At 41.5% G+C, this 27,672-nt stretch overlaps 3 protein-coding genes across 6 annotated transcripts; all 3 read right to left on the bottom strand.

Moving 5' to 3' along the window:
- Positions 1 to 704: 704 nt before the first annotated feature.
- On the bottom strand, positions 705 to 5,741 carry hoxb8a (homeobox B8a). Of its 3 annotated transcripts, XM_062532774.1 has the most exons (3): positions 5,672 to 5,741; positions 2,583 to 3,414; positions 705 to 1,762 (listed from the first exon to the last, which is right to left on the bottom strand). In XM_062532774.1, exons 2-3 carry the CDS (start codon positions 3,004 to 3,006, stop codon positions 1,446 to 1,448), a joined length of 741 nt encoding a protein of 246 aa, XP_062388758.1. In that variant the 5' UTR covers positions 3,007 to 3,414; positions 5,672 to 5,741; the 3' UTR covers positions 705 to 1,445. The 3 variants fall into 3 exon arrangements, with proteins under 3 accessions (XP_062388758.1, XP_062388756.1, XP_062388759.1); XM_062532772.1 differs by lacking the exon at positions 5,672 to 5,741 and having other exon boundaries at positions 2,583 to 3,495; XM_062532775.1 differs by lacking the exon at positions 5,672 to 5,741 and having other exon boundaries at positions 705 to 1,759; positions 2,583 to 3,495.
- Positions 5,742 to 9,804: 4,063 nt separating this feature from the next.
- hoxb9a (homeobox B9a) lies at positions 9,805 to 16,200 on the bottom strand. The gene is made up of 2 exons (XM_062532771.1): positions 15,545 to 16,200; positions 9,805 to 11,738 (listed from the first exon to the last, which is right to left on the bottom strand). Exons 1-2 carry the CDS (start codon positions 16,056 to 16,058, stop codon positions 11,503 to 11,505), a joined length of 750 nt encoding a protein of 249 aa, XP_062388755.1. The 5' UTR covers positions 16,059 to 16,200; the 3' UTR covers positions 9,805 to 11,502.
- Positions 16,201 to 21,853: 5,653 nt separating this feature from the next.
- Positions 21,854 to 25,501, bottom strand: hoxb10a (homeobox B10a). 2 transcript variants are annotated; one of them, XM_062532768.1, is made up of 2 exons: positions 24,632 to 25,501; positions 21,854 to 22,971 (listed from the first exon to the last, which is right to left on the bottom strand). In XM_062532768.1, the coding sequence occupies exons 1-2, from the start codon at positions 25,497 to 25,499 to the stop codon at positions 22,694 to 22,696; spliced, it is 1,146 nt and encodes a 381-aa protein (XP_062388752.1). In that variant the 5' UTR covers positions 25,500 to 25,501; the 3' UTR covers positions 21,854 to 22,693. The 2 variants fall into 2 exon arrangements, with proteins under 2 accessions (XP_062388752.1, XP_062388753.1); XM_062532769.1 differs by having other exon boundaries at positions 21,854 to 22,968; positions 24,632 to 25,498.
- Between the last annotated feature and the right edge of the window lie 2,171 nt (positions 25,502 to 27,672).

Here is a 27,672-nt window from a genome sequence, read left to right as displayed (position 1 = left end):
CTACATACTGTATACTGTGCGTCACAACCTTTTCATTCTCCCAAAATACCCTCGCGTGGGCCCTAACGCCCGCGTGGATGTTGCGAAGCAACCCCTATAACCGCTTGTTGTCGCTAAACAGCCTAAAGGGCCACAAAATGACACGTTATAATGTTTAAGAGGCCCTAATGTGCAAAGGTGTGAAAACTTTCATGGCATGTCCTCTCAAAGCCTCTGTCGAAGCCACATTTTATGAGGTGCACTACGAGGGGAAATCAGGGGTTTATATGAATTGACATCAGAGGCCTAATATAAATATCTCTTTGGAGTGTAGTCAGAGGCAGTATACCTCATGCCATAATGTCAGGCTGTCAGAGATGTTACGAGGCGTTTAAATCGCGGTCTAACGTGTCATTCACTTTGCTTCCATTTCACACGTACAGTTGTAAATTTAAACGTAACCCATATGGTGCGACCATGAGTTCTGCGCAAAACGAAGTCGTTGCTACATAATGATCAGATTGCAAAAAAGAAAACAGACAATTACCACAATAATAAACCCGGTCAAAAATGTGAGGCAGTTGTAGTGTCCTATTCTGATTCTGACTGGGTTGGATATGTCTGGCATATGTAGGCTTTAGGCTAAATGAAAGGTGAGGGTCCCCTGATCCGCAAGTTGGCAGGAAATGAGGCAGAGGACTCCAGTGATGTCATGGATTCTCGCTTGTAAACTTTATTGTGCCCCCTTTCTTCCGCTCCTTCCAGGTTTCAGACAATAGAACAAAGTGATGAAGAACAATAAAGCATATCATCAAGTCCCCATAAACTAATTCACGAGTACAGTATACATTCTGTTTCACAGTTAAACGAGGGGTCACATGACATCACTTAGGGTATTTTTTTATTTTTATTTTTTTCCATAATTTTCTTCAACTGTGCGCATGCTTACCCGAAAAAGGAAGACAACAAAATACCATCAATTTAATTGAACTAAACGAGGACAAGTGTAAAAGAGAGTAAAATCTACGGCATAAATAGGCAGTTTCATGTTGTTGGAATTCATTATTTGCTACGTCATCATCATAACATATAGGCTAAGTGAGGACAGTCGTAAGTGCACCATTTAACTTAAAATCTGTACAGCTGCCAATTTAATTGTTAATGACAATATTCTAACAACATAAATCTTTTTTTACACGATCATAGTTCCACAAAGTCAGGAATCTAGCTTAAACACTATAACATTTTGCAAATGTCAGGTAAAAAGTAGAAATGCTTAATCCCTTCTGCTCATAGTCCCGTGGTCACCACATCGTTTCAATGTTTATCGTCCTGTCAGCCATCATTTGAGGCAATCTTATCGATTGAAACATGTAGTGATCACCAGAAGACTGTCACGTTTCCGAGACAACCCCACACAGTTGCCCCCACCCTCCCATGTTTCTGAGTCTTTTTCAATGTCCACTTTAGATCTGTTTAGCCTTGTCGACGTCTTCGTCGGTGGACGGTGACCCAATGCCCAGCTCCTTTTCCCTCTTCTCCTTTTCAATTGCCTCCTGTTCAGATTTGCTGCTGGGAAATTTGTCCTTATTGTTTTCCTTTTTCCACTTCATCCGGCGGTTCTGAAACCAGATTTTGACTTGCCTCTCGGTCAGTCCCAGGGCATGCGATACCTCAATTCGCCGCTTGCGGGTCAGGTATGGGTTGAAGAGGAACTCCTTCTCAAGCTCCAGTGTCTGGTAGCGACTGTAGGTCTGTCGGCCTCGCCTCCGTCCGGCAGCTACTGGCGAGAGAAGGACACGGACATGAGTCTGAGTAGAACACAAACTGTTGGATTTCACATTTTGTTTGTATAATAGTACAATCTAGCAATAATAAATAAATAATGTGGATGGAAATGAGATCCAAGAGAGGATACATTATGTATTACGCAAGACTATTATGCTTTGCAGACCATTCTATTGACCCCCTGCTTGTCATTCAGTTATGCGTTTATTGTTTGTGTTTGTATGTTATAGCCCATCACCCAAATACATCCCCAAGTGAAAGAGGCATTAGGCTGAGGACAAATGGCATGTATATACAATCAACCACACTGTTGTTTATATGCATGGTGTTTACATTTCGCTCTTCTCCACGTCCATATTCGCACACACTCAACGTATTAGGCTCCGGTCATAAAACACATAACCTGTGTAAAACGGCCACCTTGTAGCGAAATAATCCCCGCCATCACTGTAAGTCGTAAAAGCCTGCAGTAAAACTTTGACCAGGGTGAGAAGTGAGGATTCAGCTGTGGGCCAGTGGCTCACACATTGGAAAGCAACAAGAGAATGGACCTTTTCTCTTTCCCCTTTTCCCAGTGCTTTCTCTGGCGGGGTCGTTAAACTGTAAAGTGATTCACAAGTTTTGAACACCATAAAACCATAAACCACCAATTACCCCGTCTCTTTTAGCGCACAGGAAATGCGTCTTTATGGCTCCAAACGCATTGTTTGGTAGAGCCAAAGTTTCTGAACCCATCAGTTCTTAAGATACATGCAAACACACTCACATTTCCCCGCGATGCCACCAAGACTGCGTGGCTGGCTACAAGGGCTCACCTTGCGGTCGCATCCACGGGAACAGCTGCGTCGGAGAAGAACTCTGTTCCGTACTCTCGGTCTCCTCTCCTATGCCACCCGCGGCTAGCTTACAATCGCTATACTGGACCAAGTCCGCATCCTGAGCACCGAAGAGCGTCTGTCTTTGAAGGGCATCGTAGCTGTAGAAGTTTCCTGGATCTCCGTGACATGTGACGGCGCAAGGACTCTGTTGGTAGGGGGTAGCGGACAGCGTGGACGCGCCGTGGTGGTAGAACTCCTGGATCTGGGGAGCATGTTGGAAAGTTGCTCCGGTGCCGGGTCCATATACCACGGTGGGTCTGCTTCCAAGGTCCTGCGCAAACCCACACTCATAATAATTGGGGCGTAAAGAGTCGCTACTTTTATATTTTGAGAAGAGAGAATTTACAAAATAAGAACTCATCTTTTGTTAGACGCTACTGGTGTTGTTGTTTTGTTGTTGTTGATGGTGATTACTCTGGCTGTGGAATCAAGAGAATAACAAACCGTGGCAAACCTTGAGAAGAAAAACAGATCATGCGTGGAGTCCCAGAGGTGAAAATAGATTTTTGTCTTATTGGTACACTCTTTTGAAATAGCCGTGCTACAGCCACATTCATTCAGATTCCATGAAAAGCGCCTCCACAGAAGTGCTCCTGCATCACAGTTCCGGTATGGGGTGCCAGTTCGCAAACAGTTTTCCGTGATTTACTCCGCGGCAAATGAGTTGTTTCATATTTTGCCGTGTCTTTTCACGATAATTTGCATCTATTATCGGCTCCTCATCCCATTGGCTTCTTGCATCCCCACACGGACACCGCTCTCCGAGCTTCTGATATGGAGCGAGTGAGAGAATGAAAAAGAGAGGAAAGAGAGAGGGAGAGAGACGGAGAGGGAGCGAGGGAGCAGGCGAGAAAAGGGGGGCCAAGGGAGAGAGGAGGAGAGAATATGCGCATTAATATATTCAAGCAGGGAAGTTAATGAGAAATCTGCCGCTTTGCATCGGATCAAATACTGACCCCCCCACCCCCACCAACCCCCAGCTTATCCACCCTAGACCACCCTTTTAAAGATTGGTTTTAGGATGCTGTTCATAGGAAACCAAGAGAGATGCATATTTAATCGTTAATTTCTAAATTCTAATGAGGTGGGGTCCCCTTTTTTGAAAATGTCAGGGTCGCACTGGTAAATTGTGAAAGTAGGCTACACTGTTTAATTCATATCAGTTTTAACAAGTCATATAAATATAATTGCGGTTCTAAACCAACCTGTCAAAGGCCCCATTTCCAGAAGAGTCTGGCTTCGAAAATAAATGAGCCAGTCATATTTAACATTTTGATCATCGTATTTTCATCAATATCATATTTATAAAGATGTAAAGACGTCGAAAAGGACTAGCACGCCTGAGGTAATGGACAAAGTGGCTGTAAATGTTTTAACAAACTATAAAATGCAATAAACGGTGGGGCTGTTTGTTGTTTACACCATGCATCAAAAACGCTGTTAGGATTTTATGAGGTTCCACGAACAGGGCTGTAAATGCATCACTTGGAGCAATATCTACCCAGCAGAAATATTCAAGTATTTAATTGTCATTTTCACTTTGTTCCCCATACGGACAGCCGTAATGTTAATACACATTAGACGCGACAATGGTTTAACCCCCATATACTGGCTTGGAATTACTGCCCATACACAACTTTTGAAGATTAGGCTACTCGTGGTAGCTCAATGAATTATGTGGTAATGGAGTTTTAGATAAATCGGGCAACGCTTTAAAGGGAATATGATATTGCCAATATCACAGTGGACTGTTAACACCAATCTAGTCTTAACATGTATGCCTAAATGTGAGTCATACTTTACCTCAACTTTGTTGACTTGGGCGGCTTTGCAGTTTGTTTTTTTATTCATTTCTATGTATTAGCCTAGCTTACATATCAAAATATGGACAAGGTCATCCTGTCCAAATTAGTAGCCTAATGATGGTTATGGTTACGCAGGTAATGTACTCAAAACTTAAAGGAGTCTTCACTGTCACTTTTGTGAATTCATGTAGGCTAATCACTATATTTACGTCCATATGCATGATTAGTACAACTTTGGCATTGTAAATCACATTCTTTCAACTATGTGCAAGTAGGCCTATACGTCTACAATAAGTAGAAATAGGCTACAGTTTCAGGTTTTGTACATTAGTCTTAAAACAACAAATATTCATATTTACTTCTGTTTTCCTTTTTCTCAATAACGTCAACTCCGTTACTGTAGCAATAGGAAACATTTGTACTATAAGAGTTAGGCCTATATTGTAATGCTCAATGCCCTGATATGATATTCCTCAAATATTTGCAATGACTGCACGTCAATGTGAAAAAGTAATACACGTAGTTTATTCATTCAATTTATTTGTACATTTGCATTTCCATTAGGCCTATCCGTGCTTTTACAATGTATGATCAAAGTCGAATTGTATTGACCTTTGTTTGAATAATTTCCGTCTAACATTTCAGCGTGTTGATGTGAGAACCACCGATTTTAACCTACGCACCTACCCATGTAAATGTATTCAATTTCAATAAAATTAAGTATTTTCATAAGCATGTCTGTGTTTGTGTGTGTGTGTGTGTGTGTGTGTGTGTTTCTCTCTCTCTCTCTCTCTCTCTCTGATAGTGTGTATGTGTGTGTTTTGCATTGACATTATCTCAGGACCTCGGCAGTTTGCAATTATAATTTGTAGCGAGAAAAAAATCGACTAGCAGGTCTACACAAATTATTCTTATTAGTTATAATGGCATAGTTCAAAACAACTATAACTGTATACACACCATCACACCTACACGTTAAAGTATTTCAAAATCCCCTGATTACAATGACTGATTTCCAGTTGGCCTCCCAGTCTGGAATCACAAAATGTTTCAAAAATAATCTTTATGGTGAGCGTGAATTGACATACATAGGCCGTCTACTGCATACTGACAAATGTTTAGTAACATCGGTTTCAAAAAAGAAGATATTGTGCATCAGTATATTGATATGCAAAACTCTGTAGGCTATAGGCTGCATCAAAACCGCCATCGAAAACTTACTTGGTTAAAGGGCTTTAACGACTATTTTCCCTTTTCCACTTGAAATTCCTCACGCGCTTCTACAGAGCAAGACTTGTGTGATACTAATTTTAGTCAAGTGTACAAAAGGCTCCTCTGACTCCACCAGCTTCCGGTTAATACAAGAGTGGTGGAAAAAACAGCTCCCATGCTTTCTTTGGTGGACCAACATTGCCATCAAGTGGTCAACATTAGGGACAGCACTAGTCAATCTTATTTCCTTGTGACGTCAGAGGCCATGTTTACACATGTGCAAGAAAAACAGAATAATCCAAAATTGAAATATTTTGCCATAGTTTGGCATCTTGACTGATCTTAAATGCAATATTATGATACATACAATAACAGTCAATTTATTCGCCAATTTGGTGAAAATGGAATGGGTGGTGCATATACAATGTGTGAAAATGATAAACCGAAACAAAAAAGAAAATCGAATCAAGACAATGCTAAAGCAGTAGCAGAACACTATGTATATTTTAATAACGCTGCAGGACAATAGCCTGTCAGTGTTTGACAAAACGCCACATTTGTATCTCTCATTTGATACTCTATTTGTTATTGTAGTCTTAGCCTACTTGCTATGCATTATGCTACTTAATAATCACTGTAAGATTCTGATTATTGTTCTGAATATTTATGGTATCATACATTCGCTAAGTGGTGCCTAGACACCTAGATAATTCACCATGAGCACATTTAAAGAAATGATATTTCATGGACTGCAGCGCTGAATATTCAACAGTGTAGCATAAGCTATATACAAAATTCACCATCACATATGATAGATTTTCCGTTCATTGTGGGATGTGTTGAAATAGTACAATTTCGTACTCGACTCACAACTTTGTCACTACAGCAGTGCACAAGTAAAATCTGTAGGCTAGTCAGCTTAATGTCAGAAAAAAGCGCAAAAGCATAAGGCCGCCATAACAGTGTAATAATGTTAAGTCCGAGGCTACCATTCATCGACACTACACAAAAGCAGCTAATCTCAGTTTACATGTAGGCAACATTAAGTTCGTTTACGTAGCCTACGTTTCAGTCATCTGCAAGAGCAATGTTGTGTTAATGTCAATAGCCTACACTACAAATAAAATATGAACAAGCCCAGCCATCTAGCCTATGCAATCCAAACAAATCGTTGAATTGAGCATTATAATGGCTTTAAACCGTGTTTTTGACTTAGGTCTGTTATTGGACACCACAGATATGCCTACAGGTCTGATGCAACCCTTTTCCTTTGTTCAGTGTATTACCGCTGAAATATTGTATAATATCTGCAGCATTAAATCTTTCTTTACATATTTTTTATTATTATTATTTCGTTGTATTTGATTCGTTGATGAAATGAGTTCATGGCACATAGGCCTATATTCATACATTGTAGCCTGGCCTGCTCGGTTAATTTATTAACCTGAGATCAAAACAAACTTCAGGCCTAGAATACACAACACAAATAGTTATTCACGGCCTTGAACACCAACTTAGTTTTGAGATCGTCGCATAGCCATGTTATCCATGCGTATATATCTATACAATTAATAAATATTATGCAGCCTAACATGTAGCCTATCCGAATGTAATTAGTCACTTTAGTGCTATTAATGATTTGTTTTTTTAGACTAGCCTTGTTATATTAGCCTACATTTCCCTGCGACATCTCATAGGCCTAATATTTTATGTGTGATTAAATAGAGACCTATTAGGAAAGCAAAACTTCTGTATCGTGGACGTTGGTGTCCTTCTGAAACTCTCAAACTAAATATTTGCATTATTTCAGTTGGCGGAAGTTGTTTTTCTACATCCCTCCTTGCCATGCCAATTTTTTACCTGGTGTCTGAAAAATATTTCATATGTTTTCACGGTGATCTAGCATATAAGATCATTAACCAAACGCGCATAGGATATGGTACTGGCTCGTTGGTGTGGACGATGGAATGAAATCTATGGCAGCATATAGGCTAAGTAAACTAAGTCTGTAGGCTATAATTGTTCCCTTTTGAAATACTAGTGTTGGTGGATGTCATCTGGTCTGGGCCTTGCCAGATTATAGCCTTTACTTTTATTATGCGCTCAAAACAGTGTAAATGGCAAAAGTCAAAAATATTCTGATTGTTGAAAAATGTTGTTGTTCCTCCTCTCGAGCTCATTTATCCGCGACAATTGCGAGAGGAAATCCGAGGTGGGAACTGGAAAAAAGAGAGAGAATGCGCATTTTACAAAAGGGAAAGCTGCTCTCTGGCAACCGCCTATTGTATACCCGAGTCAGTGACAATATCGGATATTTGGTCACAAAATGGGGGTTGGTGCACATAGGTGGAAGGGGTTGTAAACAAATTAAGGGTGGTCATCCCAGACGTCTCGCCAGAGATTCTTTTCTGTGACGTTTTATGGCCCGCTATAAGGCGACCTGGGTGCGCTCGGAAATGGAACAAAGGGAGGCGAAGGAAGAAAAAAACTGGACAGGGAGCCGGTCATCTGGAAGTCCAGATCACACCACTCCCCACACCCCGCGAAGAATCTGGAGCCTAAACAACAAACGTTGTGAACAATAAACGACAAATGCAGGGGGGGGAGAGCCACTCACTCGGCCAGTAGTGCACTGATATACCGGGGATTATCCCGCGACACCTCGAAACTGTTATTATGGAGGACTTGAAACTTTTCCTTTTTGCGCCCATGTTTGCTTTACAGCCGTTTAGTTCTTAACCTTCAGAAATTTATACCCTATAAAGTTTTATTGCAGTCATATTCTTTTATTGCGGCACAGCGCATTGAATTTTCTTTCTCTTTTATGACAGTCGACTTCCCACTCCTCCTTCCTAGCAAGCGCTCACATCCTTTTGCAGTTTGTTTCCTTTCAAAATACCCCCAAAAATAAAGTAGCCGACGCCAAGAAATTATGACCCCAATATGGCTTTGATATTGTGCAGGGTTAGAGAGATTTTTTTCCTATACTATTGATACTTTCTGATGATATAATTGACGAGTCAGAAACATATCAAAGCGCACATCTGCAAGCCAGCGCTTCTGGCCTAGTCTTCAAGATGGACGTTTAATTGTAACAGTATGTTTGAGCAATCGGCATGTTCATTAAGCCATTTTACTCTAGCCAGTAGGTTTCCTTTAAGCATAGTGATGTTCGAACAAATAGATAGAAGCAGAGTGATACATTACCTACTTAAGGATTAAGTATGTTAGATATTGGTATTAGATATTCTCCTGTCGCCGACTAACATAGGCCCATGTAGGAACTGGCAAAGGATGGCACGTTTCAGTGCCATGTCCTAGTTAAACATTGAAAGCGAAGGGTCATCACATAGCATAGGAGAGGACCATGTTTCTCTTTCGGATGTTATCTAAGAATGTCCGCATCAGGCCCACTCTCCAACACTGACAATTCCAAACAAATGCGCTGGCGTACGACAGCATATTTCAGACATATGCCGCTAGTTAAAATGAAATAAAAAGGAACTCCAAAAAACAGCGCACATTTTATACTCCAGCTTGATGTGAGGAGTGGTGGGAATCTGTGCTAACTTACAGAGACAATGTGGTAAGAAGGGTAATGTTTGCCCTATTTTACACATAAAGGAATTGTTGATGAAATGCTACTATGTTTGAATAAAGCTCTGAAGTTAAAGACAAGAAAAACAAACCTGATCATTTACTTTAAAATATGAGCTTGACATACGCACTTTAAATAGTAACAAACCCGTAAATGGAGGTTAGAATTTAGGCCTGCGCTGTCACCAAGAGAGGTTTCACACCAAAAAAAGAGCTTGATATGGTAGGCTATTGCAAACCAGCTGTCTGGATGTCGGCTAGTCGCCCTGTATTTTCAAACAGACAGTAACTGTGGGAGGAAGTAACCTAGCGTGGCGTCTGCCCGAGAAGACGTCATGGGCGTTAGGCGCTCTGAGCTAATGGCGTCCCCTTCTCTTGACACTGGAGTGTTTGTGCTCCATTGCCACAAACCACGCACGCGACACAAAGAAAACACAAAGATGTGTATCCATCTGTGGCCAAGATGCCTGAAGTGGAACAAAATTAATGTGGTGCATATTACAATCCAAACGTACAAAGTTGCAGAGCATAAGAGAAAATACAGAAATTGTTTTATTGGACAATACAGTTGAATCTCATGACATTTTGGACAAACACATGTAAACAATAACTAAAAATCCAAAAGATTACCTCTATCTCATTCAAGTATGAGGTCCCTTTCCAAACCCGCCTTCTCAGAAATATAAAACGCATTCCGTAAAAAGAGCCAGGGTTATTAACGTATGTACAATAAGTTAGACATATCTCATCTGCAAGGTAGGGATAACTCATCTGATAGGACTATAGGCTAGTGATAAAAAACACGCATGAGAACTAAAACATGATGGTAAGGAGCATGCTCTAATGTAAACATCTTTGCTCGTAACTGGTGGGAAACTGTTAATTAGGGGCTATCTTCGACAGTTACGCATTCCCTGGGTTACCGGCACATTCAGGTGTGTTACAACAACAAATGCAAAATGTTAGATGAATATGCTTAAATGACATTTTGGTAAAAGTGATCTCTAATTCTACGTTTCATACATGTGATACCAAGGGATCGCTTGCATCAAGTCAGGTGCCACACTAACATATCGAAACATGATCTCAAAACAGCGTACACGGAACAATAATCAATTTCCAGTAAATTTCATGAAAATAATACCCACAACTTTTTCAATCTATATGGGATATAAAACGGACAGATATTTCAAACACATTTGTACCCGTACAAGGACACTTATCACGAAGAGACCCGGGCACTGCCTGACAGTTCTGCACGCAAGACAAATTGTTTTTAGCAAAACCTCATAAGCATCTTCCAGTTTCAGAGTAAATATTTAGCCAAAATGATGGATAAATATATGATTACAGCATATGCGAAATCACACAAGCTGGACACTGACTTCGCGATTGGCTGCTGAAAAAGCATGAGCAAAGCCGTAAGGCAACACTAGCTCAAATGAATAACAGTGATAATAATAATAATAATAATAATACTATTACTAGTAATAATCATAATAATAATAATAAGTCCTTAAAACTATGGCTTATTCTGCCATTTTAATTTTAGACCCAACAGCCTTAAACACCTATGGCCTAGACACAAAATACACTAACCCAATTAAAATTACACACCCTAACAAAGAGACAGATTTAAATTACATCCACTACTTTTTATTTAAATAATCGCCAAATAATCTCGGTTAACTTCATTTTTGTTTCTGAATTATATAACATCACAAAGGATTGGTGTTAAAAAGGAATGATTACAAAATAAATCCAAGAAAGGAAAAGATGCAGGTAGAAGACACAATCAGCATCTCCCATTTTTCTTAAGCATTCACGGTCACTTGAAGCCCATGTTTCGACACCCTCCTGCCTGTCCTGGTGGAGCGTCGGCGCAGTGCGTCAAATAATAAATAAGTAATAAAAGTCGCCTTCGAGAGTCTGAGCGCCTGCGACGTGCCCTCGCGTCAACCATTCCCCGTTTCAACAGTTGGTCTGCAGCCCAGTAATGAGTGTGTTTTATTATATCAAAAAGAAAAAAAAATCAAAGACAGACACTCAAAGCATCATCACCAACAAGAAACGGGTCCGACTCTGTAAAAGGCATTTCAGTGAGTGTGTGTGTGTGTGTGTGTGTGTGTGTGTGTGTGTGTGTGTGTGTGTGTGTGTGTGTGTGTGTGTGTGTGAGAGAGAGAGAGAGTGAGTGCGTAAACGTGTGTGTGTGTGTGTGTGTGTGTATCTGTTAAGGGCATCCCTTATTCCTTAGGCTGATCCTTATTCATTTTCTTCATTTTCATCCGTCGATTTTGAAACCATATTTTCACTTGTCGCTCCGTCAAGTTCAGCAAACGGGCCACCTCGTGTCTCCGGTCCCTCGTTAGATACATGTTGAAGAGGAACTCCTTCTCTAGCTCCAGGGTCTGGTATTTGGTGTATGGGCACCGCTTTTTCCGAGATGACCGGGCATGTAACCAGTTGGCAGATGGATCAGCTGTGAACATGGATAAGAAATAAACAAAAGTCAAATGTCTGAGATCAGCACATTGCGTCCCGACTGAGCTTGCGCAAATGAATAACACAGCATCACTGTTATATAGGCCTATACTGTCTATCGAGGAGATATGAGAAGTTATGGCTTGGAGACGTTCCCATCTACTGAACAGTTTTGAAGCAAGTTTGATATGTGGTGTCATGACACAGCACTGCAGTTTGACCTTGGCGCGTGCTTTGATGGCACTGTGAGGGCACTGTAAATCCATAAACATCTATTCTGAAGTTGATGTGGAAACACGTCATTGACCTCAGAGGGAGAAGCAACCTATGATACAAATGCCATGCTCGGTCACAGGTACAATAGTCAGTGCCTTCACAGATGCGTTTCTGCGCATGGTGAACGCAGCAGGGTGTTTAAAAAGCATATCTGCGAATGTGACATTTTCATCCCTGTTGAAGTATCTGACGAGACGCTCCAATTATGGCAGAACCACCCTTTTGCCTATAGCTCAAGGAACCCATGTGAAGGCAATTACATACAATCACGCATGCCTTTTCGGGGATGCACATTTTCTCTTCCAAATATCCACCCAGCTCCAAAGCTGCCACTAAACCCTAAGACCACAGTGAGGCCTTGTGCCTAAAACATGCACCCTATGCTGAAGAGGCTTGTCTCACTGGATTATCTGCGCTTTAGGAGAAATGTGGAGACAATTAAAGTGATTCGATCCACTGAGGAAGGCCTTTTTCGGTTTGGAGTGTTTTTCTCGATAGGGCAAAAGTGCAAAAAATGTCTTTGTTTCGTTATTTGTACCCGGGTGGTTGTCCATATAATGCCATATGTATGCTGTGGCATATTGCCCTGCTTAGCTATGTGTTTATGAGCTAGGCCTATGTTCTCAAACAAGACAGACTCGTTAAGGATCGCGCTGGAGACATTTTGGAGACATTTTCTTCCAATTCCGGCACTATATAGGACCGAAGGGGTGTTAGCCTTTGTCGAGCGCAAAGTGGTCCTTCACCGTCCCCTGAAGCACAAAATCACCTATTCACCAAATCCCAATTCACAGGCTCAAATTCAAGGCTTTCCCCGTGTGACCCAAAGTTTCCATCACTTGCGTGGCTTTTCTGGGGGCTATGGCTAAGACAGGGATAAAGAGCTGACCCATTAAAAGACACGCTGTACACATTTCTCATCCACGCCACCCAGTGCGGAGAAACCCTATCGTCTCACGCCTCAAGACACGGACTGCAATGCCACATCAACTGTCTCCGATATCCTAAATCCTATGACGCAGTATTACTGCTATCATGAAAGGGTATATGTCTGGTTGGGAAATGATTGATTGATATGCGTGTAAAGACGGCTGAGCCTAGTGGACATATATAAGAGGGGTGTGCCATCTATACACTCGGGTGGGAGCATCTTCTGAAAGGTGGGCATGTCAAGATGGTTACAGCAGGACGGTTCCCCATCAACAATGGCTACTGCCCTGCAGAAAGGCATTCAGGGTCGATACGGGAATGTCACTAATGTTAAAAATGACATATCCATCGCCAGAAGCATCTTGGCTGCATATTCTTAGGAGATATTCCAGACAAGCAGGATGAAACTAGAGCTATTCTCCAAGATAACGTTGTGCAAGTTTGAAAACATTCTAGCCAAGGGTTGAATAAATAGATAGGCCCTAGTCAAACAAAGTCTCAACTAATGTGTTGTTTAATGTGTTGGTTATTTCATAGATGTATTAAAGCATCTATTGTCGGTGTGTTTCATTAACAGTGATTGGAAACATAACTACTTTTTTGGATGAAACAAATCAAACACTAGTATGAATGAATGACTTCCATCACAAAGGCATGAGATGCCTTAGTTATCTCTGTTCTAAATCGTGTTTTAAATGGAGTGAGCAGGGATACGAGGTGGCAAATTGTCCCGTTTGTTAGACTGTCCACTGGTAATGTAACCTTATTGCTCCTGAAGATGAAGCTTTCATATTAGAGGGCGTGTTATTACCTTTCTCTGCGTTGAGACTATGTCGTATTTTATCTTTTCTATTTCCCCTTCCGTTGCTGTCCCAGAGAGCCCACATACAACAATTAATGGGGATGTTGGCTCGTCTTATAACTTAATAAACTTCGCGGGCAATAACTTTTCCCCTCTCACGTACTGCTGGAAGCACAAAGAGGGACGTGTAATTCCCAACTTCATTGCCTTTGCCAGTAGTTTATTCTGGAATGCCGCCCAGGGCAACACAAAGGGGAATTCTGTTGCGCACCGTCCATTAGACCTCACGTTACTTGAACCTATTCCGTGGATTAAAATCAATGTTCATTTCCACTGAAATAATCAAAAATGACCATCTGTCAGAATGCTGAACATTACATTTATTAGATGAAGCGTCATATATATACAACTAACTTGTTAAAAATGGCCTGCACGGGTGCGGTACAGTTATTGCTATAATCAAACAGGGTATTTTTTTCTACACGGGCGCTTTAGCGGAGGAGCACAAATGAATAAGTAGTAGTCTTGCCCAGCCAGAGAGTCTGATGAATCATCCATAGCTCATAGCGTGCGTCTGTGCCTTACTATAAGGGCAAAATAGCTCCCTTTCTCTATGCTGGATCTTGCTCAGTCTCCCACGCTCCGCTGTGGACACGGGAGACCCGGGGTTCAATGACTAACATCCCGACGATAAGTCTTCAGCTTAGACAGACGAATCTGCTAGTCAAAGACCAGAATTTGCGTTTCACTGGGAGTCGACTGCAGATTTATTCTGTGGTATTTAAAGGCAAACCTAGCCGGCATACGAGTCATAAACTGTCAGCAATATTATTTCTCTCCACAATCATAATTCTTGCTCAGCCACGCGAGACAGGTTGTTTCTTTCATTAGCCAGCAATGCAAAAAGAGGGACCAATGTGTTTCTAGTTTTTTTTTTTTTTTTTTTTGTGATTTTCACACAAATCATATAGCCTGGGGATAAGAAACCTTATTTCAATGCCAAACTAAGACGCCGAACATAGCACTGAAATATTGGTTGTGTCTGAGCGTGGCATGTTCACAGTTATTGCTGAATTAAAATGTTGCTGAAACACAGAGCCCGTTTAAGTGCACTGAGGCGCAAATAACGAGTTCTTGGTCTTTCCCAGATTCTTAGTTTACGCACTACTATTTCAAACCTTCAAATCTCTATACACAAACACACACATACACCCTCTCTCACACACACACACACACACACACACACACACACACACACACACACACACACACACACACACACACATACATACATACATACATACACACACACACACACACACACAAACACACACATACATACATACATACACACACACACACACACACACACACACACACACACACACACACACACACACACACACACACACACACATACATACATACACACACACACACACACACACACACACACCATGCCAAAAGTCACACAACTCCAAGAGTTAAGAACCCTGCCATAAAACTCCCATTCACTGCCTGTTGGTCTCCTAAAATCGAGGCGCACCAGAATCCTGCTCACCTATGAGAGGATAAGCGTTTAAGTTCCTGTGGTAAAACAGCAGCAGAAAACTTAATATCAAATGAACATGTAACTACGATCCCATAGCTGTTTTAATACAACAGACAGAAATCGCATCCATGTAAAGACTGTCAGACCAAACTTAGCAGCCACGGAGCTCTGGCAGTCTTTGTTCCAGTTTTATGACAGCATTAAAAGCTTTACAGACTGTTCACTTCCTCGTTTTATAACTTACTTTGATCTGGCCCCTCTTTGTCCTCGCTACCTTCGCAAATGTCCTTATTGTCTTCGAACCCGGTGCCCTGGCCGGGATTCTGCTCCCTTGACGAGGAGGATTCCAAAATGAATTCGTGCCCTCCGATTTTGGTGGGCTCCCCGAGATGTCCCAGCAGCGGTTCCATCTTGACCTGCCCTTGTCCGGGTAGGGATTCGGCAGTTCGCGGGGTGCAGTCGAGCCATGAGCGGAGGTATCGGCTGTCCGTGGAAGGTATGGGCTGAGTTGGTATGTACGGGTGGTACACCGCCGGTAGGCTGTTGGAGGCATGGGGACTGAACGGACTCCAAGAAGAACTGAAAACGGGAGGTTTGGGCTGGAAACTGCAGGATGGAAATTCGGGATGCTCGCCATGTCCCGGTTGCCTAGAGCTTGAATACTGCACATTGGAGAACCTGGTCGAGGTTGGATCTTCATTCTCATGACTTATGATGGAATCGACATAGTAGTTGCTTAGAGTTCCAGAAATGGACATTCTCGGACATTATACAACGCACGGTTCATTGAAGGGAAAACATGTAAGAGAGCACTGGGTATTTTTTTCCACGCTACTCCCCTCAACTCTCTCGCCAACAAAGTAGAGCCAGGCTGTTCTGTTGTGAGAGCCGAGCTAAATGATTGGTCAGACTTTTTTCACGAGCCTGATAAAGCGTCAATGGGGCGTAAATCACTCCGCCAGGGGCTGCGCGAGCTCTCCTCCTCTCGCACTATCCATATTTTCCCTCTAAATAAATTGTCTTGTTTATGCAATATGCAAAATGGGATCGTGTCCATATATCACCCTATATCTACCGGCGGGCGATGAAAATTCCACTTAAATTTTGTATCGCGCTGACATTATGTAGACATGCATATGTAGAAACAATGAGGAAGAAATAAAAGGGAAAATTATTGTATTTTGGCTCATCTGATTCACATATCTGTGTAAATGTGAGAAACAGCAGTTCAAAGAAAAGGCTCAGTCACATAGGTTCATTACATCCAGCTCATCAAATTATCAGCAGGTTTCCAAATCTAGCATATAGATCAGAAATGCCTATCCAAGTTCATTTCTAACGACGCCATGTTATGACATAACACTTCTTTGATGGGTTTTATCCTTGGACAACTGTTTACTTGCTCTTACTAATGTCGTGGCCCATTTCAGCGGAGGGGCGTCAGGGTAAAATAGTGCTTTATTGGAAAATTAACAGTAATTTTTCTTAACGAGGGTATTAAACACCACCGCGCGACAATCCCGTGTATTTATGGAAGAAACTACTTGAACTTTTTTGGTCGTTTAATACTATAATAAAATACTACATCAGGCAGCTTTGATTTTTATAGACCTGATATACTGCCTGTGGCGGAGACCGTAAACGACTCTACTTCAGCATTCCTCCCACCAACCGAAACGCACTCTCTTCTAAGCAGCACGTAATAAGTAGCATAAACGCGGAAGAATTTCAACAAGATAGATAACTTTAAGATAATAAAACATTGTGAGGCGTTACGAGGTCAAACAGCGACATGTGAGAACTTCTCTAGGGCCACAGTTTGGAACCGGTGAAGTATATTTCAGTCCTTTTCATCGCCCATTTTGAATGACTTGGCATTGGAGAGCGATATTGTGGCCTCGATACAGACCTCGCTGCTCCTACCACGTCGCGACTAGAAACCATTTTGCCTCATGAGCAACTTCAATTTAACATTCAGACGGATCTTTATTTGGAATCAAGAGATGTACATGAGGGAACGGGTCAATGTATAATTTTCAGTTCGGCGTTTTAAGCTGTTAAACTTCGAGCATTGGTGAACATTAGCGACAGAAGCAGGAGCTCATATAAGCATCATATCACTATGAGATTACACTGGCATATTTCGTGTGTTTACAAATACATATAGGCCTACTGCGGAGTGCTGGTGATAATTTGATACACCCTGCTCTATTACAACAGCAAACCGTGCCAGAATTGTAATGGGAAGCATTTTTTTCTGTAAACCCCACAAGAATGTGTTTGCACCGCAAACTGTAGGCCAGTAAATATCCAAAGTAAAGAGCCTCCTAACGCTCACTGCAATTATCCTAACCAAAACTATTCTGTTTGGAAATAGAACACATCTTCAAATACTTAGAATATATGTTTTTCATTTAAAGTGCGTCGCTTCTCCGAGGACAGCAAGAGCGTCAAATAGCATCATTGCCGGTTTCATAAGTCTAAATATCCAATTCCCCGAACCGTAAAGTCAAGCATGTTGCATATCTGGGATAGTTTATGCAAAACACAGTAAAGCTCATGACAAAATAGACAGAAAAATGATAGGTGTGAAATGGACATGTGAGAGTTTTTAATATATTGTATTACTTATTACCTGGTATTGGAATTAAGAGATGGCAAAGGAAGTAAACACGAGGATCTATTAGTGTACATAAGACATTTTTTAAAAATAAAAATAAAAATAAAAATACATCTAGAGGCAGCATGATTGCTAAGTGCTATTAATTAAAGGGAGTTTATGTGGTCCGCTAAGTGTGAACATTGCCTTGGCACCAAGCGCTCTGAATCCCCTATCCAAGTTAGCGCGGAACCGCTACCCACATAAGTTTTTGAACCGTTACCCACACAATAAAAACGATTTTTTTTCAGTTTGAACACTGATTTTCACCAAATCAGTGTGCCTTCTGTGGTGATACACTAAACAGGCTCCTCATCTCCAGCGCATAAGGATAGGCTAATACTGAACGTATCAGCTGTATTAGACAGCTGTCAGCGTTCAAAATGGCCAACAAGTTCAGAAGTTTACGACGTCTCAATCTCCAGTGAACCAAATAAATCTTCGGTCTACAAGGTATTTCACTTGGTTACTCCGATTTCGTCTTGATAAGAATAAGGTGTCAGAACAGAAGAATGATCACAGAAATTAAATGTCAACATGTTCTTCCTCTGCTTTCTCGGAAAGCTACAGTTCTTGTTAAAAGCTAAACGTTATGTAGTATATGCTTGGTACGGTTTTATTTTAATAGAGTCTGGAGACTTTGCTTACTGTTTAGAGTGTTACAATGTGCAAGAAGCCCATACCCTTCCCAGTTCAATACGCTGCCTCCATTCCCGACCACGAAGGCCTACTCCAACTGAATACTACAGGATGACGGGTCAGCTGACTAAAATATGACTTCCTGCAGGGGTTGAGAAGAAATGGGATTTCTGTATTGCCATCCGAGGAAGAAGCTTCTGGCGTCCAAATGGAACCATGCTTGTTTGGGTAGGATGGACGCGAAGAGAATAATCTAACAATGTCATTGCTTAGCCATGTACTGAGTTTCCTCATTACTAGAATTTCACATGTATGTCTGTATACGCGTGTATGGTCAGTGTATGTGTCCAGCGTTGTTCATGAAGATGTATAAGATATTCATTTTAAACCAGTCATGCTTCACTTGTTATACCAGACCTGGCTCTACTGGCAGTATTGTGAAATGGCATATTATTTCAGATAATATTCTGTAGGCCTATATTAACCAGCCAATCATAGTTATTAACAGCTGCCTTTATCAGAATGGTGAAATTGAAAAAGTGAAATTGTTGAGGGTTTGCTATTTCAATGAAATAGAGCAAATGCTTTTTGTCATGGGAACAGCACGATTGGTCATCAAAATTAACGGCATCATAAATAATACAAATTGCGATGAAGCTGTAGCTTTGTAGGCTATAAGAGATATTGTATTTTTCGACATTTTAGGCCAGAGCCCACAACTCCCTCTTCAAGTAACGTTTTGACGTTTATGAAATACTTTCGTAATAATAACACATACATGATGAACATGTGCTCAGAAGGTCTATGGAAAATCACAAATAAAACTCATCTTAGTAAGACTATTGTTTGTGAATTGGTTTAATGTGTCTTTTTCCAAGCTATATTTCTTCATTGTCACTCTGCGACTGTCATGAAGCTACAGTTTCTTCCTTTATCGGAACAATTCTGATAAAACTCATCATTTTAACCATTCAATTCATGAAATGAAGTATTCTGTCGTGGATATTATATTAATTTTCAGTTGAGTGATTGACGTTGGAATAGTTACGATTGCTCGCGACTTGCAAAGAAACCTTTCTCCTAGCAAAATTGATAAAGGGAGATGTAATGAATTAAAATCAATATTCCATTACTTGAAAAATGTCGAGGTGCTTGTCACAACCATGCATGAAAATACAAGTCATAGGCCTGGCTCCCAAAACACACACACACACACACACACACACACACACACACACACACACACACACACACGTGCGCGCGCCTTACAGGGACACGAGACAGGCGAATAGCTTATCCCAAATATCCCTAAACATCTCTAAATACATATCAATAGGACACACTGTATGGTCATGGTGTATCATCACAGGTTATATGATGATAGAACGGTGGTATATTATGTCTTAATAAACGCATAGGTGTTGTGTGCTAGGTTCATCCTTTCCACAAAACTATTTGCCTATATAAAATACAGACACACCTTAAACGATGATGGAGAAGCATCGATTCGTACTTATTAAAATATATATAATTATTGCAATATATCAAGTAGGCCTAGTCGTTTGATATGTTATTCAAAAATTAGATTTCAGTACACACTGGGAGGACGTCAGTGTCAAAATGTACCGAGATGGATAAAAGTTAATGTGCTATAAAATGGAGCTGTGCACGATGTAGCGTCTCACTCCCTGGCGCAAAGTAAAATTAAAGTCAGTGTTAAAATGAGGCAGAGCCCTCTGCCATGTTTTGGGTGTTCTGATTTACTACTGCAGGGCGTCTCTTTATTCATAAGGGCCTTACAACTGCTAACGAACTGGACTGGCGGTCACATAGCAACATTAGTGAGGAATTGTTTATGTGCAACAGGTTGGGATTGGCTACAAGGGGCAAGATGGCGACCAAAAAAATGATGGCAAAAACAACTAATGGAAATATTTCAATAGCTTTGCTAACTTCTGTTACACAACTTACCCAAGCACAAGTTCAAGCCAAAAATCTCTGATGTCTTGTGGATCCTGCTTCGGTTCACTACGCATGGGCTCTGATGCACGTTCCACCGGAGTGATTCAGGCAGTTTCAGGTTCCTGCGATATTAATCGTCCACCCCAACAACTTGAAACTACCTAAATCACACAGTAGCACAGCCCTCCCCGTGTTCAGTGGCAAGACTTTGGACGCAGGCCATTGGAATTGCCTACCAGACATAAGAACTTGGTGACAACACAAGAGTGAATTTATTAGAACGGATACTTGGTGCTGTCTTCGTAGTGATGGAACCGGACTATTTCGGGAAACATGCAAAATATAACTGGAAGAAATACAGAAAGTAAAATCAGAGACTTAGTGGAGGCCAAGGAAGATGGCCTATGTCTGCTCAGCACACGCACGTAAATTTCCCCCTTAAGTAATTTGAGAATTCTAGACGACAGTGCTGTCTGATTGAAGTATTACAATCCTATGGGTGCTCCCTCACTGCTGTGTTGTTGGGGCTGTAAAACCCGGCTGTCGAATGCCCCCCATTTCGCTACAGGAACCAGACGGCCTTGTGACGTTGAACATTGTCTCTTCTCAACATGGCCGTTGCCTTCGCGTTGGTTGCAATGCACTATCTCGTCCTCTCAGTGGTCTAAGGAATACCGAGTGCTTGTTCTGTACGACATAAACCCAATACACACCCACAGTTTGTAGAGTTAAGCACAAATATCGAATGGTAGGCTATACAAAAATAGCATGCTACATAAACTTGCACTTAAATATTGCAGAGCTCAAAACATACAGGTAAGTTTCAGGCTATGTCACCATCGCAGTGTCAACATCCTCTTACATCACTTTCACGTCCACCTAAAACAGCATATTTGAGTGAGGAATTGAGGAAGGACTGAGCATGATTCTGACGGACGTGGCAGATGCGGAAACATGGCAGTCTGCACCATGGCTTTTGAACTTCGACCACTGCTGCATTCAGAATCATGGGATAAAGGTTAACCATCAGTTCTAGGTTATAAAATGGTCCAACAAACTTTTTGTATTAGCTGATTTTTCTATTCTATTCCTTGAAACATCTGTAGCAACTGACTCACTACAGGCCTAATTGGAATTACATTACAGATCCTGACATTTTATTTCAACATTGTTATTGAAAGTGCAATAAGCCTGTTCTATTTCTATTTCTTGTATGGGTGTGGCGAGCAACTGAAGCTGAATTCGATTTAATTGCAATGGGATGTACTCATAGATGTCCAGGTTAAAATCGTGGTCATATCCAGGATATGTGTCATTCTTTATTCAAAATGCACTGATAAAAAAAAAAACACAAGACAAGACTACCGACCACAAACATCGAAATACATTCAATCATGCTCCTAAAGAACACAAAAACGCTGACCAGAATTTACAGCAAAATTTACTGAATTTACAACAGCAAAATGTTCGCATATTCAGAGGCAAAATCCTGAAGTCTTGCTGTTAAATTCCTTAGCCTATAAAACCCTTAAGCTGCTGACTTTGTGCTCCTTGTTAAATGTAGCAATTCGCTTGCAAATATACCTATGTCAACCATGCATCTGAGAATAAATAAAATAGTGCTCACGTGATAAATTAACTCCTGTTTAAGCGTGTTCCAAACTTCAGAAACTGTAAACAGTATAGTCTTCAAATCGTCAAGGCATTTCTGGCGGTTCCAGCAGAAAAAAAAGGCTACGTCCCATCTATGCAGCCAACATGAAAGATGACTTAACGTATTGTGTTGTAGTGTATAAAGTGCTTTTGCAAGATGTGGCTGAACAAACGAGAACAATATTGAAAATCACATTCTCCATAAATATTCTATCAAAATAAATGTTCACGTCCAGTCAACATTGGGGGACAGAAACGTGGGCTACCGCCTTGCATGAGTGCTGTTTTCTCATGTTCTTGTCCCTTTCGTAGTTACATCCATTTAGATGTTGTCTGACTCCGTAGCTATCCAACAAAGCATGACAGGATTCCATCAGTAACTAGTTGTTGAATCACATTGCACCACCTCTGCGTACATTTGTGCGCATAGGCAGCTGTGTTAGCGAGGCCTCACTGGGAGGTGGGAGTAGATATGATTCTTCAAATGGGAAAGTGGGATGTAATGTCCCTCGTTCTGTGTTCCCTGGACATTTTTTTCTGCTTCATTCGACGATTTTGAAACCATATTTTCACTTGGCGGTCAGTGAGGTTGACGCTCCGACTGATCTCCAGACGGCGCTCTCGAGTCAGGTACATGTTGAAGAGGAACTCCTTCTCTAGCTCCAGGGTTTGGTATTTGGTGTATGGGCACCGCTTCTTTCGCCCGGCTTTAGCACACAGCCAGCCGCTCGCAGCATTTTTGAATTTCTCGTAATCTGCTGAGAGAAGAGACAAGCCAATACGGCTGCCATCATTTCATGACAAAAAACAGTGTGACAAGGCTGTGTCTGTGCGTCTATGTGTGTGTGTGTGTGTGTGTGTGTGTGTGTGTGTGTTGTCTGTGTGTGTGTGTGTGTGTGTGTGTGTGTGTGTGTGTGTGTGTGTGTGTGTGTGTGTGTGTGTGTGTGTTGTCTGTGTGTGTGTGTGTGTGTGTGTGTGTGTTGTGTGTGTTGTCTGTGTGTGTGTGTGTGTGTGTGTGTGTGTGTGTGTGTGTGTGGTGTGTGTGTGTGTGTGTGTGTGTGTGTGTGTGTGTGTGTGTGTGTGTGTGTGTGTGTGTTGTCTGTGTGTGTGTGTGTCTGTGTGTGTGTGTGTGTGTGTGTGTGTGTGTGTGTGTGTGTGTGTGTGTGATAAGGAGTAGCCTGGAAGTCTTGAACACATCTTCCACAATCAACCACAAATTAACAAAGAATAAACAGACAATAATTCATTGTAACGGTTTGTCATCCAGGAGTGCGCAACAGTACACAGGTCATGTCTACCAACCTTATTTAACTTCATCCCAGTATGAAATTAACCATTCCAGTTAATTACAGAATTAAAATTATATATTTTTTTTGTGCAATCCACAGTATATTGTTTTGGCAGTCCTAGTCAAGATACGTGTTTACACAGCGAAGTCAAGTTCCTAAAGTTAGGTGGTTTATTGCGATAGATTTTTTACAGACATAACAGTGATTGTTCCACTGATAGTCTTTCTTTGACAGTCTAACTGAACTAAAGTTTAGAGTTATGACTGTGCAGTACAGCCTTAATATGACCGTGAATTAGCAAAAGGCTATGAATAATTCAGACGGAGTCATCCTAGTGCTCGGGTTTCTTTCGATATATATTTTAAAAGGGTCTTTTTCAAATACACTCATGAAACAGTGTTATTTGAAATAGCAAAATATGCTTAATGGCGTATTAATGGAAAGGATCTTTCGCTGAGACGTTCCACTGGGCAAAAGGATTTGCACAGGTTATAGGCTAACATGTATTTAAAAAGTCGCAGTAAAAAGTGTCTGGGCTGAGATTTTCAGAAAGTGATGATTTTACAACATTACAATATGTGACAACACACTATGACGTCAATGTGAAAGAGAGTTTTGGAACAGGCTGGAGCTAGGACAAGGCCTGTCTATAATCCCAAAACAATTTGGTTTGCAGTAACGCGTTTAGATGTTTGTGAATCAGAAAATGCTTCGGCTATATGATCAAAAATACTTCTGCACAACATTTGGACTCGACTGGTGTTAGGCCCTGCACTATGCTACCACACACCATTGCACACCTGGCAGACTAGTCACTATGCCTCACAAAGGCGCCTTCCGCTTTTTTGATGTTCCTAAGGGCGCACCGTAAAAAGGGAGCAATTTAGTTCGACTGAGGCGATTCAGCGCAATAAATTAATCTTGAGACTGTGCTCCTTTCAAGCCGTGCCTTGCCCTTCCTTTTAAATTGCCTTTTGTTGAAAACATCACCTTGTTTTAGTCGCAAAGAAGCACAATTCCCTGAGGCTATTGCCACGGACGTCGTTTTATGCCCCTCAAGGTTTTAGGACCTTTCTCTGAGTGAAAGAGAGAGAAACTCTAACATCGCTCACTCTGCCTGTTCACCCACCTTGTGCATCCTGTCTAGGCGTTTTTTCAGCCTTGGAGTAATCTGTGAGTGGGTTGTCTTGTCGTAAACAAGAGTCTGCGTCGTCTGTGTTGGTCTGACTACCGTTGAGCGTCATGCTGCTGCTGCTATCACTCCGGTGACTTCGACATTCACTGTTGTCGATCACTAAGTTATCGCTAACAAGCTTGCCATCAGAGTCTGGGCAGGACTGCGCGGGGAAATTCAGGCTGTACAACTGGCAGGAGTCTGCGAGGGGCACAATCGGCGAGCTGGTCGGATGCAACTCCTGGTCGCCGCCGCCGTACTCGTGAAGTTTGGGACCTTGGTAGGATGGGTCCGTGCGAAAGTAGCCCTGAATGGGGCCAGCGCCGCCGCCGCCATTCATGGAGCTCATTCCTGTCATGAGTCTCGTGAAGGTTGGGACGTCTGTTAGCGGTCTGGAAAGCTCGTCCGGTTCCAGGGGGAAATAGGAGGAGTCATCTATGCCTTTGGAAGCGCCAAAAGGGCACGCGCTCACCTGCGGAACGCGGACGGGGCTCAAGCGAGGTTCCCTCCAGATCACCTCTCCTTCGTGGAATTGGTGCCGCGGCATAGCCACCGAGTCCCGTGGCTGTGACGGTTGCTGCTGGTTCATTGTTCCGGGGAGGGACGGTTCTGGCACGGGAGCCCAGTCCGGTTGGACTTGGCCGGCTGGGCTGGTGTGGACCTCTTGATAGACGACACAGGGGGGATTTTTCGGACCAAGGCTCATGAAAGAGTTAACCGTGGACACCGTGAAAACGGATCTTTCGGAGCATGACATTGCGAGGGCATGTTTTGGCGAAGCCGTAAGGGTGGTTCTCAATTGGCTTTTCAACCAGAAAAGCATTCTTGAGCTGCTTCCTGTTAGGGGTCCAATAGCGGCTGGGGTTCATGGGCAAGCTCCTCCCCTTGCGGCGCTGGTTTAATTCAAGTGCTTGCCAGGGGTCTCCCTGCCAGACCCTCCAGTATAATTGATTTTTTAAAAATATGTTACAGATTCCATTTCTTTCCGAGATAGCTATACACTAATTGGCACTCTAATTTCCCAGAGGAAAGAAATTTAGTTTGGATATACTATTTGCCATTGATCCCATAAAGGCTCGATTTTCTTGCAGGGGCTATGACAACTATAGAACCTGTAGGAAACTGTTTTTGTCCACGTTCTATCATCAACTACTTAGCCAGTGTATTTGAAAGTGTGAAATCATCTAATGTCTCTATGTAAGGTATTATGAGAAACGCGCCATGGAAAGAAATGATTTTGGACTGTAGGTCACCCTCCTTGTAGCCTATATACCTCCAAGTTGAATCTCCTTCGCATGGTTTTGTGTGTAGAAGAAAATGTAATAGATGGCAAGTCAAACTGTATAACGTCAGGTTATGTAGGCTACAGAAGAAGAAGAAATCGGTTGTAGGTTCAACTTCCACTGCAGTTGTAATTCCTGTGCGCAAAAATAGCCTAACGCCTAATTTGCCAACCAAATGAAACAGTGCAGAGACACTACTAAAATATTGTGAATGACAATGACTCCTAAATAAACGTTTATTGGGAGTACCATGGATGTTAGGCTACTACATTTCTAAAGCAAAATATCGAGACGGGGGTTAGAGAGCATCTTATCTGAAAATGTAACCACATCCGAATATCTGCTTCCATTATTCAAATGGTGTCCATATGATTGGGTGTGTATATCTAAGTATTCACGAGAAATGAGATGAAAACGAGAATTCTAAACATCTGCTATATTTTAATGACAGAAAATATAATGCCGTGACGCTACTTAGGCCTAGTCTACAACATACATTTCAAAGCATTTCCCAGGCAACTTTATCGCTGTAAAAATAAACGGTTCCATCAACCATAGCAACCTGGTATTTTTGTATTTTAGGCTTAATGTATATTCCCATAATGTAACATGCACTGCTATTCTAACTTTGGCTTTGCTTTTCTATCCACAATATGATTATGTATCTTATAGGCCTGCACATTTCTTCGAATTCGCAAACTTGGATCTTTTATTGGCGATGATCAATTCTCGCACAAACTCAAGTTTAATGTAGGATAGGATGTAATTCTCTTGATTTAATCAGGTTATGTACACACGTTTTTGACCAAACCAACGGCTTTTAGACAGACCATACGAGGAATCATTTAGTGGAATTGACAATAGGCTAGCCTATTAAAGCAAGAGAATACAAACGGAGAATAGACGACTATCTGTCCACAAATTAATCTAAATTAAAATAGCCTATAAGCATATGCATATTGGCGTATAGGGCATTAAATACAAAGTAGTTTCTCACTACTGAAATAATTGTACAGATGAAGGCCATGGACGTTTTAGCCTTGCATAAATAAGACTGCGTTTCATTATCTGATATGTGTACAGTAGGCTAGGCCTACTTTTGCTAATATTGGCGACTATTCATAGGTTCATAAAATACCAGACACTGACCATTTTATCAAATGCACCCATATTCATTTACTCTAACGATGCAATTGTGCATTTTGAAAGTGAACTTAAACGAACCTAGTTTTCGTTGTGACCTCTAGATGTCAGTGTGCCGCTAAGCATATGGCACGGCCTGTCCCAAGGTTAAGTAAGAACATTGTAGCATTTGTTGGTATCTTGGACTATCTCTTAATTAATTCGTTGTAAAAATGTAAACAATTATATGTAGGGCTATAGGTTGTTTTCCTATTTAATTCATATGATTTTCATTGCTTCAGTGCTGTAGCCTAGTGTAGGCATACATGCCACATGCCACAGACGAAAGCAGGGACGGCAAAAACCTGTTTCCAATATGAGGATTTAAAAGCACTCTATACTCTACTGCACCATCCTAGAGACATTTATTAGAAACATGAATATGGCTAACCAGCTTTTTTAGGTGAAACTTATTTTTTTCTGTAATGGAAATGTGTTCAGGTCTCTTTTTAGATTTTTCCTGAAATGAAACGTGCCGTAATGGCGGACAACGTAAACTAGGCTATTAGAGAAATTGATAAATGATAGAGC

The sequence above is a fragment of the Sardina pilchardus genome, chromosome 3 (genome assembly GCF_963854185.1).
Source record: "Sardina pilchardus chromosome 3, fSarPil1.1, whole genome shotgun sequence".
NCBI lineage: Eukaryota > Metazoa > Chordata > Actinopteri > Clupeiformes > Clupeidae > Sardina > Sardina pilchardus.
This window is presented reverse-complemented; position numbering and strand designations above follow the sequence as displayed.